This window comes from Sabethes cyaneus, chromosome 2 (genome assembly GCF_943734655.1).
Source record: "Sabethes cyaneus chromosome 2, idSabCyanKW18_F2, whole genome shotgun sequence".
Lineage (NCBI taxonomy): Eukaryota > Metazoa > Arthropoda > Insecta > Diptera > Culicidae > Sabethes > Sabethes cyaneus.
The window spans coordinates 134,173,868-134,188,509 of NC_071354.1; the positions used below are offsets into that span (position 1 = coordinate 134,173,868).

The 14,642-nt window shown below is 45.3% G+C and overlaps 1 protein-coding gene across 1 annotated transcript in view; it reads left to right on the forward strand.

The window, feature by feature from the left end:
- LOC128737399 (dendritic arbor reduction protein 1-like) overlaps nucleotides 1-14,642 on the forward strand; it is a 144,503-nt gene that overhangs the window by 70,500 nt on the left and 59,361 nt on the right. Inside the window, exons 3-4 of the mRNA XM_053832028.1 lie at nucleotides 1-551; nucleotides 608-1,097. The exon at nucleotides 1-551 is cut by the window's left edge and continues 201 nt beyond it. Of these exons, the coding sequence (XP_053688003.1) occupies nucleotides 1-551; nucleotides 608-1,097 (1,041 nt within the window). The remainder of the gene's footprint in view (nucleotides 552-607; nucleotides 1,098-14,642) is intronic.

A 14,642-nucleotide genomic window follows, 5' to 3' on the forward strand; every position in this document is an offset into this window, starting at 1 on the left:
GTCCGTTAGAGATAAAAACTGAAAAAAACCACACAGTGCATAACAACAACAACAACAACAACAACAATAATAATAATAATAATAATAGCATACACCAAAATCATCTTATAGGCGATAGTACTTGTAATTCAAATAACACTAGCAGTAGTAGTACTGGGAACATATTCCTACCTAATAGTGATTCAGCCTATCTGCATCATTCGCATTCTCATTCAAATCCGCTGACTCCTAGTCACCATGTTCACGGTCAGCAACACAATCTCAACGGCTATATGGGTTGCACCAACGGTAGTGGAAGTCTTCAAGGTTCCTCGGCAGGTCACCATTCGCAGCATCATCCTCATGGCCACCAGTTACAAGTTAACCAAAACAACAACTATTACCATTGGTCTCCACATCAGCCCAGCACAGGCAGTAGTCATGGGCCTGCCCAGATATATCATCCAAAGTATCAAGGCTCAGCGATCTGCACACCTATATCCAGGTTGATGTACGTTCCACCTCTAACCCCACCAAACTCAGATCCCGGGAGCCCGGGAACGACATTGCAGGTACTCATTGACAATACAATACCAAAATTATAAAATCAAGTACAACTTTCCAACAGAACCCACCTCGGAGAACTCCTCCGCCACCATACCATCCACAACAAGTGGCATCTCTGACGGTTCATTTAGGCGCAGGTAGCCATCAACCGTCACATCTACATCACCATCCGCATCCATCGACTGCTACAGCTTCTTCTGGCGGTGTACCTGTCGGATCTCAACAACTTCATTCCCAACTGCAACCTGGTCAATCGCTTACAACTACAGCAGTGAACCAAATTTCGTCCAATCAGATAGCAATAGCGTCAATAGCAATTAACGGTAATAGTTCGAACAGTAGTAGCGGTATTAGTGCTAGTAATAACAGCGTTAACAACAGTAGTGTTACTAATAGTGCAACCAGTGCCACGGGAAGAAAACGGACCTCTCAACACAGCATCAACAGTGTACTCAGCAGTGTTGGCGTGGTTAAACATATTGTTGGCCGGTATAACCGACGGAACAATCCCGAGTTGGAGAAGCGGCGGATACATCACTGTGATTTCATAGGTAAATGATTCAGTATTGTTTTCCTCTATATTGTTTCATATAAATAGCGTGGTATAACTCAAGTGACAAATTATTGCATGCAATAATGCGGTTCCCAATTTTTTTGACGTAGGACTACGTCTTACGGCAAGGTTTGACTGGGTAGGATGTCATTCCAAAAAATCTTTCTCGAAAAGTGGTCAGGTTTTGAACGTTAATAGCTTAGCAGTTTCCCGATCGATTTTCAATATTTTTGCACCAAGCGATCGGAACATCTTATAAGAATTGGCTCAAATGAAGAACGCTATTATTTCGTAAGTGTACACTATTGAAAAACTGAAAATAATGAAGTATTGTCCAACTAGAAATCCTCGCATCCTGATTGGTCGAAGAAAAGACGTAGTCATGGTTTGCACGTGTTTTTTGAAAAGAAAAAAAAACAAATGATAGAAACTCCTCGTCTCAATAGGTCGAAGATTCTTTACGGCGCATAAACCTATACTAATTTGATATCTGTGCTTGGGAAGTACCTCAGAGTGCAAAACCACCCCTATTCTTCAACCGATGTTATCGTTTCAGCAATAAACCTAGTCCAATGTGATATCCTGAAGGTAAATAGAGGGTATATATCAAAACACTTTTATGATTTCAAGTAGGACTCGGGGTAAAAATTTACCAAATGTGATTGTTGCGTTGTTCAGAAAGTGCTTTTATTCCGTTTTAGAATAAAGCCAGAGCGGGGAGCTCTGATAATTAATAGATGAATGTTTCTGGGGCTCATTCCTATCTATCACAGCTGTCACAAATAACTCCGAAAATTGCCGGTTTGATTGAGTCGACCGGGGGCTTAGGGTTAGTAAGGGGATGTAAACGGGATACCAGACCTGGTTTAGATGCCGAAGGAGCATTTTACAATGATTACGGCTAATAATAGAGGTGCTAAGGTAGCAGATGGGAAAATTAAGTCAATTCTTATACTATTTTACATTTAATTCACAATAATAATATTTCCAGTGGTCGGTTTTTGGGGTTTGGAGACGGGTTTCCGTTATCTGCGCACTAGCTCTTCTTGAGCTCGAAGGTTGGGAAGCGGATGCGACTTTATATTTTAAAGCTTTTGGCGAACGTCCAGGTCCAGGACAAAGCACATTTATAAATTCGATCTATCATTTTTCTTGTCATCATCATCATTATTATCATCATCATCATCACCTTATTTAAAATATGACATTCCGGCCTTTGGCAGAGAGATCTCAGAGTCAGTTTGTGGAGTCTGCGCAGGGCCGGAACGCCTCCACCTGCGGGCATAGACGTGTCGGCTATGCTTGGGGCTCTACCTGTGTTTTAGTGGGCGATATTGCCTGTCTCGTCAGGTAGAACTGATGTTTGAGGTCTCCCTGACACTTTGTTGACATCACAGGGCCCGGTGCAGAGTTTTATACGCTATTAAGCGACCAGCTGGATAACACGAAAAAAAAGAATGAACCACTGCGACCATTATTTGAGATCTATTGTGGTATACTCCACCTTAATCTAAGTGCATGCTCTTGGCTCATCACTATTGGCAAGTTGATGGCCGTGTCAGATCGCACATGTATCCCAGTTCGGTACTGAACTACGTATGAAATTAAGTACTTCAATGGGATTTTATTCCAGATATCGGAAGGATCTAGGATTCCCTTCCCAAAGATACATAGTCTGCGTTGTAACAATACTCGGCATTCGCAGAGTAGATGTTCCGAGGATTCACTCTCAAGATTGCAGAAGCGGCAAGCTTGCCAATCTTCAATTCCACAGTGGCCCGGAAGTAGTAAAGATTGACGGGGTTCTTATGAGTTAGCAGTCTCCGTGAAAGAATACATTCCCACACCAGTTTGGAGTTGCACATTGAGGCCTTTAGCGCCTGACTGTCAGAGAAAATACAAATGTTTGCGTGTCGGTAATTTCTCCTCAGGCAGACATGGGCGCATTCTAAGATAGCATACACTTCTGCCTGAAAGACAGTCGACCAGTTTTCCATGGGAACATATTGATCTATTCCAGGACCGGTGATGCCGGCTCCTGTAGATTTGTTTATTTTTGAGCCATCGGTGTAAAAGCGTATTGACCCATTCCGAACTTCGGGACCACCTTGTTCCCAGGTCTCGCGTTTGGTATCTATTATTCTATATGGAATTTCGAAGCTAGTTCTTTTATCCATACGATCTTTGTTCTTTATTATTAGTTCGTTAATACGGAAGTTTTCCAGTATTTTTGTATGACCCGTAATATTGCCCGTTGCAGATTTCCACAGCGAGTTAGTTGATTTAGCGAGGGTGGTTTGGTTGCTGTCGGTTGTGCATTAGCCAGACGTCCGCTGTATATGCTAGGCAAGTAAACAACCTATCAGTTCGCATTCGGTGTATCTAGATTCTATGACGGTTTGGTGATGTCTAGTGGGTTATAAAGTGGGTCACTTGACGCTTCGCTAAGGTTCGGTGAGGTTAAGTTTAAAACTAGAGACTGGATAACGCTCACCGTGATCCCGTTTCCACGTGATCGATGTCTACGATGTTAAATAGGCTCGTATTGAAAGTACCTGTTGCAGTCTGCTGTCGATGAGACTCTAAATTAGTGACTCACCGTTGAAACTTGGAGAACAAATGTTCAGTAACGTGTAGTGTGAGAAATCCATTCGCTTCGATGTGTGAATCAGTACTCCCGACTTGTTCATCAATTCGAGCACTCGAGAACGACATTTAGAAAACAATCTTCATGCAACCGACTTCCTTGTTCAATTAGACAGTTCAATGCAATGGTCCACAGCGCCCTCTTCATATTAAAATGCCAAATGCGAAATGTCGACCGTATTCACCAGCTCGTGCATTCCGTTTTTAAATATCTGTGCCTAAATAGGTGGTACATTTCCACACAAAAATTAAAGTTACCAATAAACGGTAACAACAAATAAATGTTGACCAAATTTTAAACGTAACACCCCCTTTATATATTTATATGGGTAAACTCCATGCCGGTGACCGATAGTATTTATTTCATGTGAACAAGAGCCGGCGTTACAACGTGCGAGGCCCTGTGTGGATTAGGCAGTGAGTCTTTTATTTTTGTATACCACAAGGGCATTGGATTAAAAAGCCGCCGCCGTGGCAGTCTTAATGATCATCTTTTGAGGCAGGCTTCGATTGCTGTACATAGTTTACGGACTGCTCATGCCACCAGTGTCCAAGTCAAAGGGGATAGAACTCCTTGTGGACATTCTTTGATCACCGAGATCGTGACCGACGTATCTTCCAATGATGCTGTGATTTCTTTGCTCGAAATATTGCTTGAATATAGCTCATTGTAGTGTAGTCGATTTCGTTTTGAGAGAGAACCGTAATAATTGAAACAAGGTATGTATAATCGAAATCTCCTTCAATATCGTGGAAAGAACAAAATGCCTTTTCTTGATACTTGACTGATTTCTCAATTGACGTCACTACACAGTGCAGTGCGTTTTCCATAGATTTGCCATGTTGGTATGCATGTTAATTTCCATGCAATGGAGAGTTCTTTAGAAACTCGTTGCAAATATAATTATCTGGAATTTTCTTCATCAACTTGAGAAGCGTTTATGTCAGACTTATTGGTCTGAAAGCCCTATGCAGGCTTTTTCTTTTTATCTACCTTAGACATGAACACCACTTTTACTCTCCGCCAATCCTCCGGGATGTGTCCCGAAGCGAAATTGGCTCGAAAATGGTTGATGAGCTCGGGCATTATAATGTCGTCTATTTTCTGTAGAAAAATGGGTGGAGTATGGCTGGGATCTGAACCTGAAGATTTCATTGGTTCAAAAGAGCTAAGTCCCATTTCATCGAAGCCTCCGTAAACAATCGGCATGCACAAATATCGGCACAAATAATACAAATATTTTAAAATAGCCAAATGTGTTATATTGTATTTAATGCCAGGGATTGTCCACAAGAATTTTTTAAACATTTTTCTCTAGTCATCACCAAGCGCGAGGCTCTGTGCGACCGCACGGGTTTGCCAGCCTAAACGCCGGCTCTGGTGTGAACCCTTAAGGTGAAAACGAAAATATTATTCCTTTTACTTATTTTTATTATAACCAAAAAAACTTCGCTGAAGCAATGTTTTATAACATTTTTTTAATTGAATACTAATCTAAGCCCGTCACAATAACTCAATAGAATCTACCGTTTATACCCTTTACAAATCGATACCCTGCATAAAAATGAAAGTGAAACTTGAACGCAATGAAGTGGCAGCTTCCACTGCACAAAAACATCGAGTGGCAATTATCGCGACACCATCAATCGTATGCGAATGCATCATTCTTCTATGGTGTTTCCCTCGTTCGCTCTATGCGTGAAGAGAGAGACGGTTGTTCCGTTTGATGGCAGATTTAGTTCGTTAAGGCGTCAGTAAAACGCTGACGATGGAATTTATTGTGTAGGGCTTTGATTTGAACCAGTTTCCACAGATGACAGGTGTAGCTTTTCACCAAGTTCAAATAGATACGCATGTTTGACATGGTTGATATAAATTGCAAGAAGCACAACGCAGAAAATCTTCCGGAGTGACAAGATTTCATATTCTGCAAAACTCATGGCATGTAACGATACATGTTTGATTTAGCAGTTGTCTAGGAACCTAGGAACAGTGAATGTGGTGTACTTTCTGGAGCACGTGTTCGTTACCGTGTTGAATAGTATCAATAAATTAATTGTCACAGTCCGTCCAACTTAGTTTATCGAATTAACGTAACGTATCGTTTACGTAAAATGTTTTCAGAAAAAATTGTCCTTTTATTCTAAAATTTCATTTTAGAATTCAACTGTACTAACACACACACACACACACACACACACACACACACACACACACACACACACACACACACACACACACACACACACACACACACACACACACACACACACACACACACACACACACACACACACACACACACACACACACACACACACACACACACACACACACACACACACACACACACACACACACACACACACACACACACACACACACACACACACACACACACACACACACACACACACACACACACACACACACACACACACACACACACACACACACACACACACACACACACACACACACACACACACACACACACACACACACACACACACACACACACACACACACACACACACACACACACACACACACACACACACACACACACACACACACACACACACACACACACACACACACACACACACACACACACACACACACACACACACACACACACACACACACACACACACACACACACACACACACACACACACACACACACACACACACACACACACACACACACACACACACACACACACACACACACACACACACACACACACACACACACACACACACACACACACACACACACACACACACACACACACACACACACACACACACACACACACACACACAGGCTGGTGAATGGCTATAGCAGTGTAACCTGACCACTTTCAGTTATAGCAACTCTTATCCCTACCTCCTCGTGGTGCCAGCTGGTAATACAACCAAGTCCCGGGAAAAACCAGAAACTCCCCTCTGGTTGGACCCGTGGTTGTAAACAGACAGGGAGAGAGGGACACCTAGACCTTAAACTTCTGGTCTACCAGGTGTCTGAACGGTCCGATGGGACCCATTGGGGCCGATGCCAGTAAGGTTTCAACTTCGGTAAACTGGCGGCTATGTTATTGGACATGATTCGGACACGATATACAACACGACTTAGGGCTGGCATTTGCGACGAGCTCCCCTAGTAAAGTCACGTGATAGCGACTTGAAACGGCGAGGTGGCAAACGGTGCATGTGTCTCCGTCCCGTAAAACCTGGCAAATCTATCGACCGGCGACCACCGGGCGGGAGTAGGTTCAGATGCTTTTTCCTGATTTACGCCGATCTGGCTCTGAGGTGCAGTTGCCCATAAGGCGCTGCCCCAACCCTCGCATGGTTCTCCCTGTTCCATAGATCGCCATGGGATCATTAAAGCGACTACTTCAAATGGGTTTGGATAGCGGCTTGAAGGGGGACCCTTTAGAATCAGAATGAGTCTTCTAAACAAATTTACAGCAAGTGCGGATACGGTGGAAAACCCGTTCGCGAGGGGAGGCATCCAACGTTCTCCACCAAGGGTGGAGAAGGATGCAACCCGAAGTGCTAGTGTGTGTGGCAAGGGCAGCGGTACGCCTGCCACGCCAGACACAGCGATGAACGGCCCATCGCTAATCAAGGCGATGGGAAAGAATAGAGAGGAACTACCCAAAGTGGTAGCCGCGTCACAGCAGCTCGATTTAATCATCGAGTTCACGTCAGGTCGCGGCAATTTCTCCAAGGACCTGAAGCAGAGCTTGCTCATGCTTCGGAGAACCTTGTGTGCTGCGACCAAAGTGCATAACGACCTCGTGGCGCATGTAGGAGAGGTGAAGACCGTGAAGGCGTCGAAGTCGGTACAAACGGATGCCTGCTCGTTGACGGCGTGTCGCAACGTGGCCCTGGAAGCCACGGAGAGCGCTACCAACAGCGGTAAGGCATCTGCTAAGCGTCTGAGACAGTCCCCGGGGGATGGCACCCCTGGTGGACCAACAAAACGCCTGATCGGTAAAAGCCCTCAGGCTAGCGAGTTGGTGGAGCCAACCGACCAAGCAGCGGGAAACACCAAGACGGGTGGCCCGTGGATCGAGGTCACGGCCATGCGGAAGGAAAGAAGAAGCTCCACCAAAAAGAAAGCTTCACCTAAACCGACAGGGAAGCGAGCGAAGAAGGGCGACGCTCTTATCCTGAAAACCGACGGGTCGAAATACTCGGAGGTTCTGAAGGCCATGAGAGGAGATGCCCTACTCAAGGACCTGGGCGCGGACGTGCGGAGCATCCGCCGCTCACGCACGGGCGAAATGATCCTTGAGTTGAAGAAGGACGCCACCAAGAAGAGTTCCGCATATAAATCGATAGCGGAAGGAGTGCTCGGGGAGGGAGTGCAGGTACGTGCTCTCACACCAGAAATGACTCTCCAGCTTAAAAACCTGGATGAGATCACCGATGTGTGTGAGGTCGTACAGGCCCTCAAAGAGCAAAGTGGAGTGGTGGTGGCAACCGAGGCGGTTCGCCTGCGTAAGGGTCCTGTCGGGACCCAGGTAGCCACCATACGACTTCCGCTGGCGGACGGAAATGAAGCCCTGAAAGCTGCTAGGCTAAAAGTGGGGTGGTCGGTATGCCCACTAAGCGTGCTGAAGCAATCGGAGGCTTGCTTCCGATGCTTCGAGCACGGGCATAAGGCCTGGAACTGCAAAGGGCCAGATAGGAGCCAATTGTGCAGGAGATGTGGCAGTGCTGGCCATAAAGCAAGGGACTGCGCGGAGCCTCCCCAGTGCTTGATCTGTACCGGTAAAAGGGACGCAAAGCACGTAACGGGAGGTCCAAGGTGCCCGGCTGGTGTGCCGGCGACCAAGCCACGATCATAGTGCAAGTGACACAACTCAACCTGAACCACTGCAGCACGGCTCAGCAGCTGTTACACCAAGCAGTTTCCGAGTCGGCAACGGACGTTGCCATCATCTCGGACCCATATCGCGTCCCTGCCGGAAACGGCAACTGGGTGTCGGATGGGTCCGGGACGGCGGCTATATGGACGACAAGCAGGTTTCCGGTTCAAGAGGTTGTGTCAACCGCAGACGAGGGATTTGCGGTTGCCAAAGTGGGTGGAGTGTTCTACTGCAGCTGTTATGCTCCGCCGAGATGGTCTATCGAGCAGTTTACGCGGATGGTAGACCGAGTATCAGTTGTGCTGACTGGTCTAAGGCCGGTGGTTGTGGCGGGAGACTTTAACGCTTGGGCGGTAGAGTGGGGAAGTCGTCGCACTAACCATAGGGGTCGGATTCTGCTTGAGGCTCTGGCAAAGCTCAACGTAGATTTGGCCAACGTCGGCACCACAAGTACCTTCAGTAGGAACGGTGCGGAGTCTATCATCGACGTGACATTTGGCAGTCCTGGTCTGATAGGAGACTGGAGGGTAGACAATGGCTACACTCACAGTGACCATCAGGCGGTCCGCTATGGTGTCGGTCAGATAACGAGGCGGCAGGTGGCGAGTAGAGCCAACACTCCAACCACCCGTGGATGGATGACATCATACTTCGATCCCGAAGTATTTGTGGAAGCGATCCGGAGAGAGTGCGGTGATCGCGGTATGCCCGATCCGAACGCTGATCATTTGGTTGAGGTACTGTCGCGATCGTGTGACGCTACCATGCCTAGGAAAGGTCGACCTAGGTATGGCAGGTCACCGGCTTACTGGTGGACAGATGAAATTGCGGAACTCCGCGGAGCCTGCTTTCGTGCGAGGAGAATTATGCAAAGAGCTCGTTCGGACGAAGGCAGGGTTGAATGTCGAGTAGCACTTGTTGCAGCACGCGCAGCGCTTAAGAGTGGGATAAAAGCTAGTAAACGAGACTGCTTTGCAAGGTTATGTGCTTGTGCCAATGCGAACCCGTGGGGTGATGCCTACAGGGTCGTAATGGCAAAGACCAAGGGCGTGATGGCGCCTGCTGAGCAATCACCAGAGATGCTGGAGCGAATCATCGAGGGTCTCTTTCCGCGCCACGAGCCAAGGCCCTGGCCCCAGGCCGCTGAGTCGTCCCACGGCCGACGTTCCAGTATCTCAGACCATAGCGTAGGAAGTAACGTGGGCGACGGCGGTTTGGAAGTCGGGGAGGAAGTGACGGTTACGAACGAGGAACTCATCGATATCGCTAAATCCCTAAAGGTGAGCAAGGCACCGGGGCCAGACGGTATCCCGAATATGGCCATTAAAGCGGCTATTCTGGAGGCTCCCGAATTATTCGGGGCAGTAATGAATAGATGCCTGGAAGCTGGCCACTTCCCGGACAGATGGAAGCGACAGAACCTGGTCCTATTGCCGAAGCCGGGAAAACCTCCGGGTGTCCCCTCGTCATATAGGCCGATCTGTCTACTCGATACTGCCGGCAAGGTGCTGGAGAGGGTTATCCTTAACAGACTCGTACAGTACACGGAGGGTACAAACGGGCTGTCAAGGAACCAATTCGGCTTCCGAAAAGGCAAATCTACGGTGGATGCCATCTTGTCTGTCACTAAGACAGCTGAGGTGGCAATCCAGCCCAAGAGGACAGGTATTCGTTATTGCGCAGTTGTCACGCTCGACGTGAGAAATGCGTTTAATAGCGCTAGCTGGGACTCCATAGCCAACTCGCTTCGGAGCGTCCAAGTGCCGGTGTCGCTGTACAGAATTCTGGAAAATTATTTCCAGAATCGTGTGCTATGCTACAACACGGAGGAGGGTCAGAAATGCGTTCCAATCACCTCAGGGGTTCCGCAAGGTTCCATACTGGGCCCGGTGTTGTGGAACGTCATGTATGACGAGGTGTTGAGGCTAAAGCTCCCGGTAGGGGTGGTGATTGTCGGCTTTGCGGACGATATCACCTTGGAAGTCTACGGCGAATCTATCAGAGAGGTTGAGTTGACGGCTGCCCACTCTATAAGCATTGTTGAAGATTGGATGCGATCCAGGAGACTGGACCTAGCGCATCATAAAACGGAGGTTATCGTGGTGAACAACCGCAAGTCGGTGCAGCAAGCAAATATCAGCGTCGGGGACTGCACTATTTCGTCAACGCGGTCCTTAAAACTCCTTGGAGTCATGGTCGACGACAAGCTCAAGTTCGGGAGCCACGTCGACTATGCCTGCAAGAAGGCTTCCACAGCTATTTCGGCATTGTCTCGTATGATGTCTAATAGCTCTGCGGTATATGGCAGCAAGCGAAGGCTTTTAGCCAACGTGGTCCAGTCCATACTCAGGTATGGCGGGCCGGTGTGGTCATCGGCGTTAGGTACCAAAAGCTATCTAGCCAAGCTGGAAAGCACCTATCGTCTCATGTGCTTAAGAGTGGCGAGTGCGTATCGCACAGTTTCACATGACGCAATCTGCGTCTTAGCGGGTATGATGCCTATTGGTATCATCATCAGCGAGGACGTAGAGTGCTTCAACCAACGTGGAACTAGAGGCATACGGAGTACCACAAGATCGGCCTCGATGATCACATGGCAGCGGGCATGGTCTGATTCCATAAAAGGCCGGTGGACACATAGACTTATCCCGGAACTATCCGGATGGGTCAACAGGCGTCATGGCGAAGTCAACTTCCACCTGACACAGATTCTGTCAGGGCATGGTTGTTTTAGACAGTATCTGCACAAATTTGGGCATGCGGAGTCCCCCGAGTGTCCCGAATGCGCGGACGTTGAGGAAACTGCAGAACATGCTTTCTTCATATGCCCTCGTTTCGAGGGCGTGAGAAGCAACATGATGGCAGTTAGCGGACAGGACACTACTCCGGATAACTTAGTCCAAAGGATGTGTTCTAGCTCGGACGTCTGGGGTGCGGTCAATGCGGCTGCTACCCAGATCGTACTTGAGCTACAAAACCGCTGGAAAGCCGATCAACGGCGAATAAACAGCCTAACTACCATAGTCCAGTAGTTATCTAAGAGCGTGCGTTAAGCACAATAGCCCCTCCCTGAAGTAATACCGATAAGGTGGTTCCAGGGGGGATTGAGGCTGGAGACTCGAGTAGGGTTTTAGTGGGTCTGGATCTCCACGATCTTCACGGGATACCAAACCCCACTCCCTGAGCTGTCTTCTCAGGTGTCTGATAGCAGATTTCCCTACTCGTTAAAAAAAAAAAAAAAAAAAAACACACACACACACACAATTTTAATAAAATACGTAACACGTCGAGGGTTACAACAACCTGAGGTAACACGTAACAACCCGAGGGTCCACAACAGGTAAAGGGTCTACTGTAGGTTAACTTACCCTAATGTTAAATTTCAAAGCTTTCAACACTTTGTAAGTAACAAACAAATTGCAACTCAGATAACAACAGCTAATAAAAGTACCCGTTCGTAGAAGCCCTAATGAAGATCCAAATCCGGATCGAAACGTTGGCGTAAAAAGGCAAATATAACGTCTACTATAATTTAATGACTGAACGGCCAAAACCTCAATCATTCGATACTTATATTTCAGTCGAAAAATACTAGTGAAGCTTTGCTTTTCTTTATGTTTTTTGATACACTGAATTTAACTGAGTTACAACTGCACAAAAAGCATGTTAGTAACAATTATGAACTTTTAAGCATAGTAATGTTCGTACAACAAACACTAATTGCTTTCAATGGCCACCAGATCCTTGACTAAAGATTTGCAGTAGCAGTCAGGGTTGCCACATGCACAGATTATTCTGTGTTGAACAGATATTTGAAAGAAATTGCCTATACAGAATCTGTATGCATAGAATGCAGATTTTCGCTAATTACACAGATTAAACAGATTTTTGAGCTTTTACATGAGAGTGAAAGAGACGGAAATAGTCAGAAAATGACTCTCCGTCTCTTTCACTCTCATTGTTTTGCATTGGACAGATTTTTGCACAGATATTTTTCCTTGCTGTACAGATGGCGAGATTTTTCCTAAAAAAGAAACAGAATTATATGTGATGTAGCATCCCTGGTAGTAGTATCCATTTCGCTAGATTATCTGCTGCTGGTGTTATCACTCATTTGATTTGATTGACATCTCACTTCTATCAATTAAACGGATACAATCATATATAGTTCTAGTCGCAGTTAATGTGCTGCATGCAGCGGGAAACCAATAAAAACACCAATAATAGTGCGGGTGATAACTATTGCATTTAACAATTTTCCCGCGGTCGATTACTCGACGATGTGTACATGACTCCCATTTGTGTAAACCTAACAACATAATTATTACCCAGCATCCGTGTTGGGGTAAATAGCTTCATTTTGTCTAGTAGCCGACTCAGTCGGCGAAGCTACGATTAATGGGTGAGATTTTTCTGCATTCCTTGTACGGAATCCTACGAGTGCGCTTTCCTAGAAATAAAACGCTATCATTAGTTGAATTCCTGCAGAGGTAATAATTGTCTGCAAAACAGTACTGATATTAGTATATTCATAATATTAATCCGAATCAGCCCAATGATGCAGTACGACATCGCCTGACACGTTATACGCTTCTCGGCATGAAATAAAAATAAAATGATAGTTCCATAATTTGGTAACACTTTTTTGAAGAACAATGGATACCGCTTCTCAGAAAATATCGCATTAAGTATCTGAGCTTACATTGATGCAAAAGCATGTCAAAGTTGAAAATTGAGCTGAATTTGCGGGGTAATTTAGGGTTAAAACGGTTTAAAGCATATTCCCAATAAATGGATAAATCTGCTCATTCACTGTTTTAGTTTTAATAATATTTCTATACAACTAAGATTGTATTACGAGTGAATTATTTGTTAGTGAAAGTGTACAAAACTAAAAGTACTAATCATACTCAAGTCTGCCGTCTTCAATAATGATTGATACAGATTAACGAAGGTGTGATGAAAAGCTGTTTTTCCGCCTATGGACGTATGATTGCTGCGCGAAGAATCGTGTACTTTCAATGAAATAGGGGCTTGCCTCTTCTTGCCATACAGGTAAACAAACGGACCAAGTCAACACTACCACAACTCGAGAAAAATCAATAAATCATTGTTTCTTCCAGTCACCTAGCAGTCGGCAATTATTAAATACTATTATGTGATAAATCATGATTAAAAACAGTAACACGTTCGATTAGTTCGGACTCGGACCAAGTAAAACCTGAAGAGTGTTTCGATTTGCTTCTACCAGTAGTTACATTCAGAACTGGTAGCAGCTGCCATCAGTAAAGTGTTAAATTAAATGATTTCTGATGGCGAGAGACTGCTCACAGATATCACTAGACCGTTAGACGGGAGCACTCAATGAGGAGGAAAACATCGTATTTGATATTATTACTGGTTTTCGTTATAATTGATTTAATTAGAGAAATCATTACGTGCCTCGTTAGACAATCGAAGATAGACGGTGCAGTTTTGCAATCTGGAATTTATTATTGGATTGAAATGATTTCACCACGACGCAACACTAAGAAAAATGGAGCAAAAGTCTTCGTGATAAAGTGTTCAGTTTTTGTGGCAATTGATTTTTTCACTAGTTTACTGAATCAAGTATTAAAGTGCCATTTGAGCCTGTGCAAAGGAATACAAGAGTTATGAGGAATACAAGAGTTCCACTACAGCTTATCTGGCTAGCAGCTTCATCAGGTAATGATCATTGGAAGTAAACGAGAGATTTTTCATTTAATTCTTCTACGATAGAATTTATAAACTATTCATTTCACAAATGCTTCGTTGACAAAATATTTTCTGTAAAATATTACGTTGCAGTACGCATATTTCGAAGCTGCTAACTATCTCCTTCAGTGCTTTGGTGAAAATTAACAATGCATGCACTAAAGAACATTGTGAGTACCGTCAAACGGGGTAACTTGCAACAGTTCTCAACTTTGAGTCTAAATAAAAACTTATGTGCAACACATTTAAGGGTATTTAATTAATACGAAGT